The sequence below is a fragment of the Sminthopsis crassicaudata genome, chromosome 3, assembly GCF_048593235.1.
Source record: "Sminthopsis crassicaudata isolate SCR6 chromosome 3, ASM4859323v1, whole genome shotgun sequence".
NCBI classification, from domain to species: domain Eukaryota; kingdom Metazoa; phylum Chordata; class Mammalia; order Dasyuromorphia; family Dasyuridae; genus Sminthopsis; species Sminthopsis crassicaudata.
The window spans coordinates 611,851,485-611,864,823 of NC_133619.1; the positions used below are offsets into that span (position 1 = coordinate 611,851,485).

Here is a 13,339-nt window from a genome sequence, read left to right on the forward strand (position 1 = left end):
TCTACTTGTAATGCAGGAGAATGTAATTTTATCTTAGTGGAGAGGGAACAATAGGTTGGAGCTAGTGAGCATGGGTTCAAGATATAATTCTCACATTCACTGACTGTCAATCTGTAAGGCAAGTCATCTATAAAAGAGAGAAAACCATACTTCTACTCTGTTACTTCACAGGAGTATTGTGGAGGGTCAAATGAGAAACTATAAATAATGTGCTAAGTTGTAAACCTATATGAATGTCAGCTAAACTCATTGTTAAACCAAGACCAAATTCTAGGATTCTAGTCAGCCAGGCTAAATGAGGTAGAAATTTAATTCTTAGCCTTCTCAAATCCAATTACTGGTAGGAGAAAAGATGACCCTAAATTTTAAATCTTCGAGCCAATAAGTTCTCCTATATCTTTTACCTAAAAGGAAAGACACCTTGGGTTGTATCTGTTGGGAATGGGGGATGGGCGTAACAGGGGAAAAGGTAATTCATATTACAGCTAGTTTGGTAATTTCATCTGGCCTGGGAATAAGATTTGGGAATGACCTGGAATTTGCATTGGTCATTGTGCAGAGGATAGATAGTTTCCCAGATTTGCCTTCTGACAAAGTTCTGATTAAATATATTTTAAATGTAGGAGTTAACAATGTTGTTGAGTCATGTCTGATTCTCTGTGACCCCATTTTGGGGTTTTCTTGGCAAAGATACTAGAGTAGTTTGCCATTTCTTTCTCCAGTTCATTTTATAAGTGAGGAAACTGAGACAGAGTTAAGTGATTTGCCCAGGTCTAGGGAGTTAATAAATTGTTTGAGGTCAGATATGAACACATAAAGATGATTCCAAGCCCAGAGCTATATCCATTTTACTCCCTAGCTGCCCACAGATGTTCACATTATATAAATGTTCATCTTCTTGCCCTCCCTTAATACATTCACCTTTCATTTCCATCACCCACAGCCTCTCTCCCAAAGTACAACAAGACAAAATATAAAAGGGGATGCAAGGTAAGCATAAGCAGTGCCATTAATACCAAATCAAGATTTGTCTAGACCAAGTAAATCTCAGGCAGGTACTGGCCAAGATGATGCTTTGACTTTGTTATTTGAAGAAAAGAGAAGTATGAGAAGTAAGGGCATCCTACTCTGATATGAAAGTTATCTCATAGGAGCATTAGAAAGGAAATGATTGAGGGGCAGCTAGGTGGCGCAGTGGATAGAGCACCAGCCCTGAATTCAGGAGGACCAGAGTTCAAATCTGGTCTCAGACACTTAACACTTCCTAGCTGTGTGACCCTGGGCAAGTCACTTAACCCCAGCCTCAGAAAAAGGAAAAAAGAAAAAATATAATGAGTAAAAAAAAAAAAAAAAGAAGAAGAAGTAGAAGAAGGGAAATGATTTATAAGACACACCATCAATGGAGTCTTGTAAGATGCAGAGGGGAGGTAAAGGCTATTAAGTCTTATTGAACCAAGAGGAAACTTGGTCTCTGCCTTGAAAAGAAATTCCAGAGTATTTTATAGGCTATGGATTCTGCTGTGCTCAAGGAGCAGCTTCAAAGCTGATGAAAAGTCTCCTTTCTACACCTCTACTTTTGAGAAATGAAGCAGAATAAACATTTTAAAGGCATTAGATGAAAGCAACAGAGTCCAGTGAATGGTTTCAAACTGTTCTCAAACCAGGTAGACTTGAGTTCTCTGATATATGGCAGTTGCATAACTCATAAAGCTCTCATGCCTCCAAGCAATTAAAACTGTTAGAAAAGAAGATACAGATCTACCTTGGTTGAAGGCGTCACCTCATGGGCCTTTAACCAAGGAAATCAAGCTCCAGACTCCCTTCCTCCAAAAAGACATCAAAAAAAATGTGCCCTCCAAAATAGACAATTATAAATTATATAGCTGTATAAATGTAAAGGAGACATTAAAATGGATGTTGACTGGGACAAAGTTAGATTAATTAATTCTTCCTAGAGAAGGTGAATATCTGAAGGAGGGAAAGTCTATGTTGTTTTGTTTGTTTGTTTGTTTGTTTGAAAGAAAAACAAGGGCAGCAAAAGGAGTAGAGCATGGATCTTGGAGGTGAAGGATCTGGGCAAAATACCAAACTCAGCCATTTCCTAACTTAGTTTGTAACCGTGGACAATTCAATTAAATCAAATAAGAAAATATCTGTAAAAAGGAAATAATAAAACTTATCCTCTTCAGGTCATAGAGTTGTTGGAAGGAAAGTGCTTTACAAGTCACATAGCAATGACAGTGACTGCTGTGGGATGTACACAGTAGGCATTTGGTTGGGGTCTTGCGTGTTTGCCATGAGCAAGTGGTTGGTCTGTCTGGCAAATGTGTACAGAGTCCTTTGGCATCTTTCGATCCAACCCCTGAGGCAGCATGGAGTGTCCTAAAATGGAATGTGAGGGCGTCTACATGCATCATTGGAACATGATGGCCTGAACTCTAACCCAGTTGGGTATCACTGCCAAGCCTATCACCTCTAAATCTATTAAAGCGTGGCTGTTTTACCCATTGGAGGTGGGAGAGAAATTCAATTCTGGGCTTCTGTGCAATGGGGACAGTCTGTGTCAGACAGGATTGTGGAAAGGGGAGTTGGATTAGGAGTAGGCATTTCAGCTACCACCTAATTTTGCTGGACATTTTTGAGTCTATTTCTGGAGCTGATCCAGCCTAAGACTTTCTTGGTTTCAATCCTTCCACACTGGAGACAGTTTTACCAGGAAATGATCTATAAAAAGGGGCAGGAACTATTTCCCTCTTATTCTATCCCAAATGTCTAGCAATTTTCCTTATACATCTAGAGACTAGAACTGCAATTTCATTGGTATAAGGAACTACTAGGTGAGGAAACTCTATCAATGAAACATAGCATGTGTCCTGTCATTTCTAGTCCTACTTTTCTAGAGCACTGAGAGGTTATAGGCCTTGTCCAAAATCCCACAGTTAGGATAGGTTATAAGTGACCCTTGAACATTGTTCCTTTGGAGACCAACTCTCTCTCCATTATACTCCGGTGCCTCTTACCTTGTATGTAGTAAGTCATGAACAAAGGTTTGTTGAATTGAATTGAGTAAGTGTCTCTCCATATCTGTGTGCTTCTGTGACTACAAACATATCTGTATGAAAATGGACCAGGATGCCTTGAAAACCTCTTACTCTCTCCAGCAGATACAATTGTCTCCCCCATCTTCTCAAAGTTATAGTCTCTGCTTCCTTCTTTTCCAAATGTCCTAATGCTGAGAACTTTTTCTTCCTTCCCAGTGGGCAGGAGGTTTGTGCTTTCTGCCCCAGTGCCTTCAAAATGAAGACCTTCCTCCTGCTGGCTGTATTGATGGCCTGTGGTAAGAGTTGATTCTGAGACTTTTCCCCATACATGAGCCCCACAGAGGACACATATTTGGGGTGCACAAAGAGCCCATCACCACCACTACCCCTCCCTCACAGTTCCCAAGGCTTCTGGGTCCCTCCAGTTTTGTTTCTAATCTCTCTTTGTCTCTATAATAAGTTTGAATAAGGAGAAAGAAGGCAAGATCTCTTATCTAGTGAGAAATGTGAGAGATAGCAAAGTCAGTGGAAGGGAAAAGAAAAGAGGCAGAGTCACCACTCACCAGGGAGGGTGTTAAAGATGACAACAGACTGTATCTGTCTTGCAGGCCCATTTCAAGTACAGGGAAGCTTGAAGCAACTGCAGGATATAATTCAGAAGCTGACAGGGAAGAATGCCCTGGTTAATTATGGCTTCTATGGCTGCTACTGTGGCTTAGGGGGGCGAGGAACCCCCAAAGATGCCACTGACAGGTAAGTAGTTATCTCTTAATCCTGGAAGGGTAATTCTACCAGCCTCCAGGTTCAACCTCTACCTCTTAACCAAGCTAAGGATGGGGCAAGAAGCAGGAGACCCAAAGGAAAACATTTTGAGAGTAAAAACTAGGAACAAAGCAGCCTATGAAGTCTTCCACAAGTAGAAGACAAAGGAATGGTAGACAGATTAATTTGCAAAGCCCTATTAGATAGCCCAGGACTTAGGACTGGAAGAGATCTTAGAAATCATTCAGGCTAAATCTTTCATTTTAAAGGTTTGTGGGACAAGACCAGAGGCTCAAATAAATCAAAAAAACTAAGGAGATTTCTCAAGGCAAAAGCAGAAAGGAATTTTATTACAATCTCATGAGAAAGGGAATCTCCGTCCCCACAAGCAGTTAAGCAAGGAGAGGCAAGGCCCAGGTAACAGACAAGAATTATATAGGGGCCTGGGCTAACACTCCCCGTAGGTAGGCTGGATCTTTGCCCTGATTAGTTAGGACAAATGACCTCACATTCTGAGTCATAAATGAGGAAAAACTTTCAACCCAACCACATCTTTAGGCTTACTAAATTACCATATTGGGGGATTTCAATGCCAAGGTGGTCCCAATTTAGTCTCACAAAGAAAAGGTCTCACTCCTTGTAAACCATGGGATTTCTGGAAAAATAAACCTGGCCATGGGCATAGCCTACTTTCCCTCAGTCTTTAGGACACTGTCTCCATCTTGTGAGATAGTTTTCAGTATTCACTTTATTCAAAGGTGTTCCCTTTGTTGAGGTTTGAGAATTGAGGGTTGAGAGATCCCCCTGATCAATGTTGTAGATTCTTTGAGAAAGAATTCACAAATTTGAAGTTTGTGGCAAAAGTGGTTTTTTAATACACTAAGAAGACAGATTTCTTAGTAGACAAAGTTCTGATAAGATAATTTTGCAAACATCTAGGCACATAGTGTGATTTTATAGGGTCACTTTAGCTCTGAGCCAAATTTCCAATTGAATAAGATTATTTATCTGGGAGTTTCCTTCATGAATGGGAGGAGCCCCTCCCAGAGGCTGGGAGGGTTTGAGACTCAGGAGTTCACTTCCCTCAAAGATTAAAGGGGGCCTTTCTAACCTTTCCCCCAAAGGTTAAAGGGAACACAGTTTCCATCATCTTTAAGAGGGAAATGACTGGGCCCACCCAAATCACTCAGATAACATTTTGCTTGAAACAGATCTAAAGAAGCTCATATGGAACTGTCCCCAAAGGTGCCCAAGACATCCAGATCTCTGCAAATTTTCATACATGCCAAAGGCTAGGACTGAGCCACAAAGTCCAATATATTCACCAAATGGATCCACAAACATTTGAGAGGGACTCGTGCATGTTTCAGCTTAGATCCAGGAAAAGGAGGATGGTGTCTCTGGGCTGGGAAAATCTAACTAAGGAAAGAAGACAGGGTCTGGAAGACTCAATTGGTATATGAGCTGTCTTTAAGTCTTCAAAAGACCATTATAGGGAATAGGAGTCTGTAAAGGGCTGAAACTCTGAGTTGATGCACTGAGTTTCAAACAACTGAGCACTTAAGGCTAATTCCTGATTGAACAATACTCTATTAGTAAATGCTTGGAAAATGGCCTTTCCCACTATTCTGTGCTGGTTCAATCTTTTGGTGTATACAGAGAATTGTGGAAAGGATTAGGGGATGGAGTAAGACAAGCCAGAGTCACTTTGGCGGTAGAAGAAGAAAAGGAAGGTTGCCAAAATCCTGTGTCCATTCCCTTCACTTCTACCCTTAAAGACCAAGAATAAAGACCAAGGACTTTTGCTTATCCTGACTCCGACTGATTCTAAGGTATCCAGGATGCTAACTCGGTCTTCACAGTAGTCTAACCTATGCTAATGTGTAATGGGTGGAAGAAGCAAAGAGGAAAACTTAGGTACAACATAAGGGGGAAACTTCCAAATAATGAATCATCATTGAAATAGGAAGCTAAAGAACCAGTCAAAGCTGGGTCGGGGATGTGATAAAGAAAGATTCTTGGATCTATTGGATTAGATCACCTCTTAGGTCCCACCTACTTCTAAGAATGTGTGAATCTCCATCACCTTCATTATATAGAGGGTCTCCTCACTTGGAGCAAGAGTTGTTTTGTTTGATTTTTGTTTCTCTAACACCCACTATGATAATAGTATATATTATGTCTAACTCTTCTTGACCCATGGATCATAGCATATCCATAGTGACCATAAAGTTTTCTTGGTAGAGACAGAAATGGTTTACCATTTTCTTCTACAATGGATTGAGGCAAACTAAGTTTATATGACTAACCCATTAGTCGGTGTCTAAAGTGGGATTTGAACTCAGTTCTTCCTGATTCCGGGCCCATTAAATTCTATTGTCAAATAGCACACAGTAGATGCTTACTAAATACTTATCAACTAACTGATCAATTACCATTAAGAATCTTCAGTATTTGATATTGTGTAAACTCTTGAGGCACTATGAATGAAGACGAGGATGATAGATCAATGCTTTTAAAATGGTACTTTAAGGTTATAAATCATTTCACAGGAATTACCTCATATGAGACTAAAACTTCTTTGGAGTGAAACAAGGGGGATATGCCTGAACTAAAAAATGAGGAATTCAAATCCCTTATCTTCTAGAGAATAAATCTCCTAAGGTTCCTGTCCAGAATTCCCAGAGAAAAAAATAAATTGATTTCCTTTCCTCTTACCTTCTTCTACATAGAAGGGGAGCCCATAACCAATCTTTTATTGCATTACCTAAGAAACATTCTCTGAGTTATGGGTAAATATATCTACTTCTGCTGCCTGAGATAATATAGGAGGTCAGTGATGGAACCAAGGTCAGGTCCTTTAGCAAATCCCTTTAACCCTTTGTTTCTTAGTCTATGAAATCAGGAACATGGTCTCCCCTTCTAAGGTCCCTACTACTCTCAATCCTTAAGATCCTGTGAATCCAACTTTACCAACATTCAGGCCTACTTTCTCCATTGCCTTCTTCCATGTCTACTGATTCTTGAATAATCCTGCATGGGAGCTGGGAGAAGGCACTGAAAGCAATGTCTGTTGACTGACTGCTCCCCCTGAGAGACAGCAGCCCTCAGCTGGGGTCCTCGCTACAGGTGCTGTGCAGCCCATGACTGCTGCTACTCAAGACTGGTGAAGAATGGCTGTCGCCCCAAAATGGAGAAATACAATTACACCTACCATAATGATGTCATCACTTGTGGTGAGAGAATGTCTTCACTAAGCATCCCAGATGGGCAGAACTGTGGACTTGGGGTTATGTCTCATTCATCTGGGATGGAGAGACAAGAGCATCTGCTTCTGAATCTTTCCCAAAGCACCATGTAAAGGGTTTGGTCTATATAGGGCAGGAGGGCTTAATAGAAAGGAGAAATTACTGATTATCAATGTCCTTCAGTTCAGTGATTTGTTTCCATTTGCAGGGTCTGGAAGCAAGTGCCAAGATCAGATCTGCTCCTGTGATAAAACTGTTGCATACTGCATGCTGAGAAATCTAAGAACCTACAATACCAAATATCAAAGCTTTCCCAATCTCTTGTGTTGGGGGAATAAGCTCCAGTGCTGAGAACTCAAGCTCTCCTCCATCAGCAAGGCAAAACAAGAAGGAACTTTGAGGTCCCCTCTCCTTGTCTGGACCCTTGCCTTATGAAAGGCTATGAAATCTGTTTTGCAGGGGCCACTTGGTCTGAGAGAGAGGCTAGAGGAAGAAAAGGAAGGGAAGCTGAGAAAACTTAGCTCTATTCCTCTCCCACTTTCTGGACCTGCTCCATTGTCTGCTCAAAGATTCCTACTGAATAAAAGGTCCCATTGGCTGACTCTTTCTTTTATGTCCACCCTCTAGACTTCTTGCTTCTCCACATCTTTCTACAAGGTTCCCTCAGCTCGCTGTTAACCATCCAGGCCTCTCCAGAGGAACAATGTAGGTATATACAATTCTTGAGTATCCTTGCGCCCCTTAACCAGTGCAATTCTTATTCCCAGGCTCCATTTCCCCAGGGCCACCAAGCATTCCTCAGATCTGCCTTTCACAATGTATGTTCCAGGAATGTGGATTCAGGTTAGTATCAGCCTCAACCAAACACAGTTAGAAAGCCAAAAATCATGAAAGAATTTCTATTTTGAGATTATCCTGCTCCCAGTCTCTTCAGATTTTTGTACAGATAATTAAGCATTTGCTTCTTTTATATGTATGTAAGACCTTAAGATATAGAATCGCCTAAATCTTCTAGACCAATCCCCTTATTTTACAAATTAAAAAAAAAAAAAAAAAACTGGCAATCAGAGAATATAAATTATTTTGTCCAAAATTATAACTGTAATAAATGGAAGAATTAGAATTTTAATACAGGACTCTCTCTCTCTCTCTCTCTCTCTCTCTCTCTCTCTCTCTCTCTCTCTCTCTCTCTCTCTCTCTCTCTTTCCTCTCCTCTCCTCCTCTACCTCTCTTCCCCTCTCTCTCCCATCTCTGTCTCTGTCTCCCTGTCTCTGTTTCTATCTCTGTTTCTCTCCTCTCCTTTTCTCTGTGTCTCTTTTCCTTGGTTCCCTGCCCCTTTTCTGTCTTCCTCCCTCTCTCTTTCTCTATCTCTCTCTCCTCTCCTTCCCATCCTCTATTCTTTTACCCTTTCTGTGAGTGTCTCATACCTCTGTCTGTCCTCTTTCTCTCTACTTTTTTCTTTTTCCCTCTCCCTCTTATTCACACTCTCTTCTTTGCCTGTCTCTGTATCTCATTGTTTCTATCTCCCTCTCTCTCTCTCTCTTCCTTCTTTCTCATCCTTTCTCTCTTCTTCTCCTCCTTTTCTTCTTCTTCCTCCTCCTCCTTCTTTCTTATTCATATTTGTCTTCTTCATCAGCTTCTTTTTCTTTATCTTCTGCAGTTGCCTCTCCTCCTCATCCTTTTTCTTTTTCTTTTTCTCTCCTTCTTAAAAACTGTCTTTATAATATTGTTATGACATTTGCAAACGGAAGTGCTGCCTCTACATATTATACATACATATTGGACTGGACCATGACATAATCATTTTTAGGCCTTAAGTTGCTGTATCCATGGTACCTCCAGGAATAGTTATTGAGTTGATTGTCTCAAATCTTGGGGGTTGTGATTACTCTGCAGGATACAAAACCAGAGTTCTATGATGGGAACAAGAGTGTGGTATTATGAGCATGTCAAGATAAGTGATAGATGTTGGCTCTCAGGTCCCTGGGAAGTAAGAGGAGCTTAAACGATAAATCTCTCAGTAAAGTCCTGATGGTGACCAAAGCAATGCACTTTGCTGGAGGTTGAGGTCATCTAGAGCACAAAGGATTATTGTTACACTAAGCTCACTAGGTCTTAGCTCTAGGAAACAATACTTCCTAAATTTTTAAACATTTTCCCTTTTGGTCAAAGTGGGAGAGGGGGCCTGAAAGAACTCCTACACTTATGGCCAATAAAGGAGAGACAGGAATATAGCACAGATATTGCCCAGGGAGTTGGTTCCTTAAGGAAATCTATAGGAAAAGTGTACCAGGTATACAATATACTTTTATTCTCAAGACAACTCTAAAGGGAGTTCTGCTTCTCTGATTCCAAATCTAAAGGTTCCCAAATAATTCTGGTTCTTCAACTTTGAAACTTCAGAGAATTTCCATTTATATATCATTTACTATTTCTTTCCTTACCTAAATCCAGAACCTGTTATAAGAATTTTTTATAAAATTTATGAGGATCTAACCATAATATGAACTCTTCTACCTTTTAAAATTATCAATTAGATTAAAAGTTTTTAAAATGGGAAATAATTTCAGTTTCTTTACTATTATCAGTACAACTTATATGTAAAATCCAATTCTGAGAATCTACTATTAAAACTTGAAACTCAAACTCTAAGCCTGAATTTCCATAACAAATTTGGAAGCTGATCATGTACATTTGTACATGTCTAATCTTGTTGTTGTTTTCAAAATTTACTTTGAAAATTTGTATAATCATTTTCCCTTTGAAAAGATATTATCCCTATATTATAAATTGACCACAAATATAGGTTAAAATTGTAGTATATTCATACTTACATAATATTATAGTAACTCAAGAGATATTCTATTATCAATCTATTATTTAATAGATTTAGTATTATACTTAAAAATTCTTGATTAATAGAAATTTGATTTTACGTAAAAATATGTTAGGCATATTGTATCAAAAAGGTACATAGTTATATCATAACAGAAGAGAAAACTCCCTCAGCTTTATAAGAAAAAAAAAAATTCTCTTAGCTCTGTTTGATTCCAAATATGAGTCAAATCTGACAGCCAATCATGTAGTCACAGAATGTTAAAGGCAAGGTTTAGGATTAACGGATGAGGAATTTTTTTTTTTTTTCAAACAAGAATTGCACAATGAGGAAACAGACTCAAGAAGCTCCTATACAGGTCATGTCCTAGATTGTCTTCACAATCTTTCCCAGGCATAGATATCTACTTTTCAGCAGTACTGCAGCACGTGCCATTTTCTACTATTGGTTTTATGACAATTCAGACAATTATCTTGGTAATCAAAACTCAAAACAATAAGTTACAATCCCAGAAATTTTTACCTTAAATAGCAAAATTTCCCTCACCTCAACTTAGAGCTTGAATATCTTTCCTTGTGTTTCCTTAACATTTAACATTTCATTAGTCCTTTACTTATAAATTAAAACTACCCATATACTGTGACTTTGGACATATAATAAATAAGTTAATTCATTATTAATATGTTGAAACTATATCTTTAAACCACCATCTATACTTTCAAAATAGCCAAGATTTTCAAATGAAAATTTTCTACTATAGAAAATATTAGTAGTAGTAGCAGTAGCATTTACATGTTTTATTATACCTGATTAAATATTTAACAATTTTCAAATACCTATTTTTTAATCACATCCTTTTAAAAGCCCAATTCATGTGTAACAGCATCCAAATTAAAAGGTAAATTTTGTCTAATAGCATTTCTGTTCTACAATGGTCTCTCAAATTTTACAAAATAGATTCAGAAATACAATAATAGCACAAACAATAAGTTTCAGATGACATCAAATGCATTTTCAAATTATCACATATAAAAATCATTGATCTTATTACCTTTGGCATTTTAAAAACCACTTTAGGGTTATGAGACATGGAACAAAGAAATAATAATAATGTAGTATTTAGTTTATGCCACTGTATAAAGCACTTTACAATCATTGTATAATTTTCATTTCATAACAATAACCTAGAAGGTGGACTCGGTCTGTGATTTCTACCAAAATTCTTATTCTTACAATTTAAATCAGACCTCTATATAGGTTAGAAATGAATTCTTTTATAAGAAAAACTTCCTAGAAAGATTTTTCCCATTTACTTGCTTCTTTTGTAAATTTAGCTACATAAAATTAAATTTAATTTAATCAAAGTTGTTCATTTTACCCTTTGTGGACTTCTACATATCATTTTATCATAAACTTTTCCCCTATCAGCAGATCTAATAACTAATTTCTTTCAAGTTTCTTTAAGTTATTAGTTAGCTCTCTCAGTTTTGTGTCATCTGCAAAGCTGACAATATACCATGTATGCTTTTGTCCAAAAATCACAGAAATCACAGAAACAAGCAGCCTTATAATTCTCTATTAGAGACTGACTGCCATATTGACATTGAACCCATTAACAAATATTCTTTGAGTTAATGCATCCAACCATTTCTTAATCTATTTGACTATTATTGTCTCACCCATATCTCTCCATTTTCCTGTGAGAACAATGTAAGATACTTTATCAAAAATTTTGTCACAATCTAGGAGAAAAAACATTTACATCATTTCCCCTTATCTACTAGTTAAGAAATTCTGACCAAAAAAAAAAAAAAAAAAAAAAAAAAGGCAATGAGGTTAATCTGGTACTTACTGTTGATGAAGGGATGATGATTCTTTGTAATCACTTTTTTATTATCTAGATGTTTGGCAAGCTATTTTTAATGATCTATTCTAGAATTTTCCTTGAAACTGAAGTCAAACTCACTAGCCTATAGTTTAAGACTCTGTTCTATTCCTTTTTTTTGAAAATCATCACATTTACCCTTCTTCAATCTTATAACACTTCTTCCCTTTTCCATGATCTTTCAGAATGTCAATGATGACAGCTTGGCAACAACATTTACTAATTCTTTCTGGAACCAATGATGTAGTTTATCAGAGTTTGGTTCCTAAATTCATTGAGGGCAACTAGATTTTCCTGGACAAAGAAAATAGGAGAGGGGGGGGGAAGTAATAATTAAGAAGTTCTTCCTTCTCTTTGTGACTAGTTAGAATCATCTCATATAAATCATGATGAGTCAACAAGAATTCATTAAGGACCTGCTGTTGCCAGGACTTCGGAAACTGTGTATTAAGTACTTCAGGAACAAGGAAAAGTAAAAGACAGTCCCTGCTGTCAGAGAACTGTCAACTGGGAAAGAGAGAATAAGCAAATACTATATACAAATGATATATTCAGAAGATAAATTGGAAACAATCCAACAGAGGGAAGAAACTAGCATTAATGAATATTAAGGAAAGGGAATTTTAGCAGCAAATATAAAGGAAGCCAAAAGACAGAGATGAAGAGGGGAGAAATTCCAGGCATGGAGATCAGTCACAGAAAATGGGTCTTGTGTGAGGAACAGCAAGGAGCCCAGTCTCACTGGATTGCAAAATATGAGGTGAGTGGGGTAGATGATATAAGAAGAATGGAAATATAAGAAAGGCCAGGTAAGAAGGGCTTTAAAAGCCAACCAGAGAATTTTATATTTGTTCTTGGAAGCAATAAGAAGTCACTGGAGTTGACTGAATAGAGAAGGTGACAAGGCCAGATCAGCTCTCTAAGAAGGTAACTTTGACAAATAAGTGAAGCATTGAACTGACTATTGTAATAATCCAAGTACAATGGTGAGAGTCCATACAAAGGTGGCGACAGGACCAGATGAGAGAAGGATGCATATATGCTTTAAAGGTAAAAATGGCAGAACTTGGAAACAGATTAAGTCAGGAGTAGGGGGGTATCAAGGGGTGGAAATAGTTCAAATTCTGAGGCAGGATGAATAGTCCTCAGCTGGAAGGTAAGGCTGATGCCCATCCATCCTTGGGACTCCAAGTTCCTGAATCTAACCCAAATGAGTTCCCTCGGGGGAATGGTTCATGCAAGACCCAAAGGAGCTCCTTGTAGACTCCCAAAGCATACTTTGGCCCTACCCCTTCCTTCTGCAATGTGGACTCTTGGTGTTGGGTAGGTTTCTGGGAATCTCATCTGGGAACTCTCAGCCAGTTCCAAATGTTGCTAAAAACAGGGCCCTCCTGGATCTATATATGGAGCTTCTCTGCGTTGAGGACCAATTAGACTCAAGAGCCCTCCAATGGACAGATTTAACCAAGAATTAGCTAAAGGTATCTGGAGCCCAAAAGATTAGAAGACATTTGTCCAATTAATTCTTCACTGTATCTTCTTAGAAACTGGAAGGAAAATAGGGCAA

General features: G+C 38.3%; 1 protein-coding gene across 1 annotated transcript; it reads left to right on the plus strand.

The window, feature by feature from the left end:
• Positions 1–3,297: 3,297 nt before the first annotated feature.
• LOC141562541 (phospholipase A2, membrane associated-like) lies at positions 3,298–7,402 on the plus strand. Its single transcript, XM_074302561.1, has 4 exons — positions 3,298–3,337; positions 3,650–3,794; positions 6,933–7,039; positions 7,260–7,402. The coding sequence occupies exons 1-4, from the start codon at positions 3,298–3,300 to the stop codon at positions 7,400–7,402; spliced, it is 435 nt and encodes a 144-aa protein (XP_074158662.1).
• The last annotated feature ends 5,937 nt before the right edge of the window (positions 7,403–13,339 follow it).

Excerpts from the sequence above, each read along its gene's own strand:
- LOC141562541 (XM_074302561.1), top strand. The coding sequence starts at position 3,298 with ATGAAGACCTTCCTCCTGCTGGCTGTATTGATGGCCTGTG. Across the intron at positions 3,338-3,649 it reads GGCTGTATTGATGGCCTGTG|GCCCATTTCAAGTACAGGGA; the intron begins GTAAGAGTTGAT and ends TCTGTCTTGCAG. Across the intron at positions 7,040-7,259 it reads TAATGATGTCATCACTTGTG|GGTCTGGAAGCAAGTGCCAA; the intron begins GTGAGAGAATGT and ends TTCCATTTGCAG.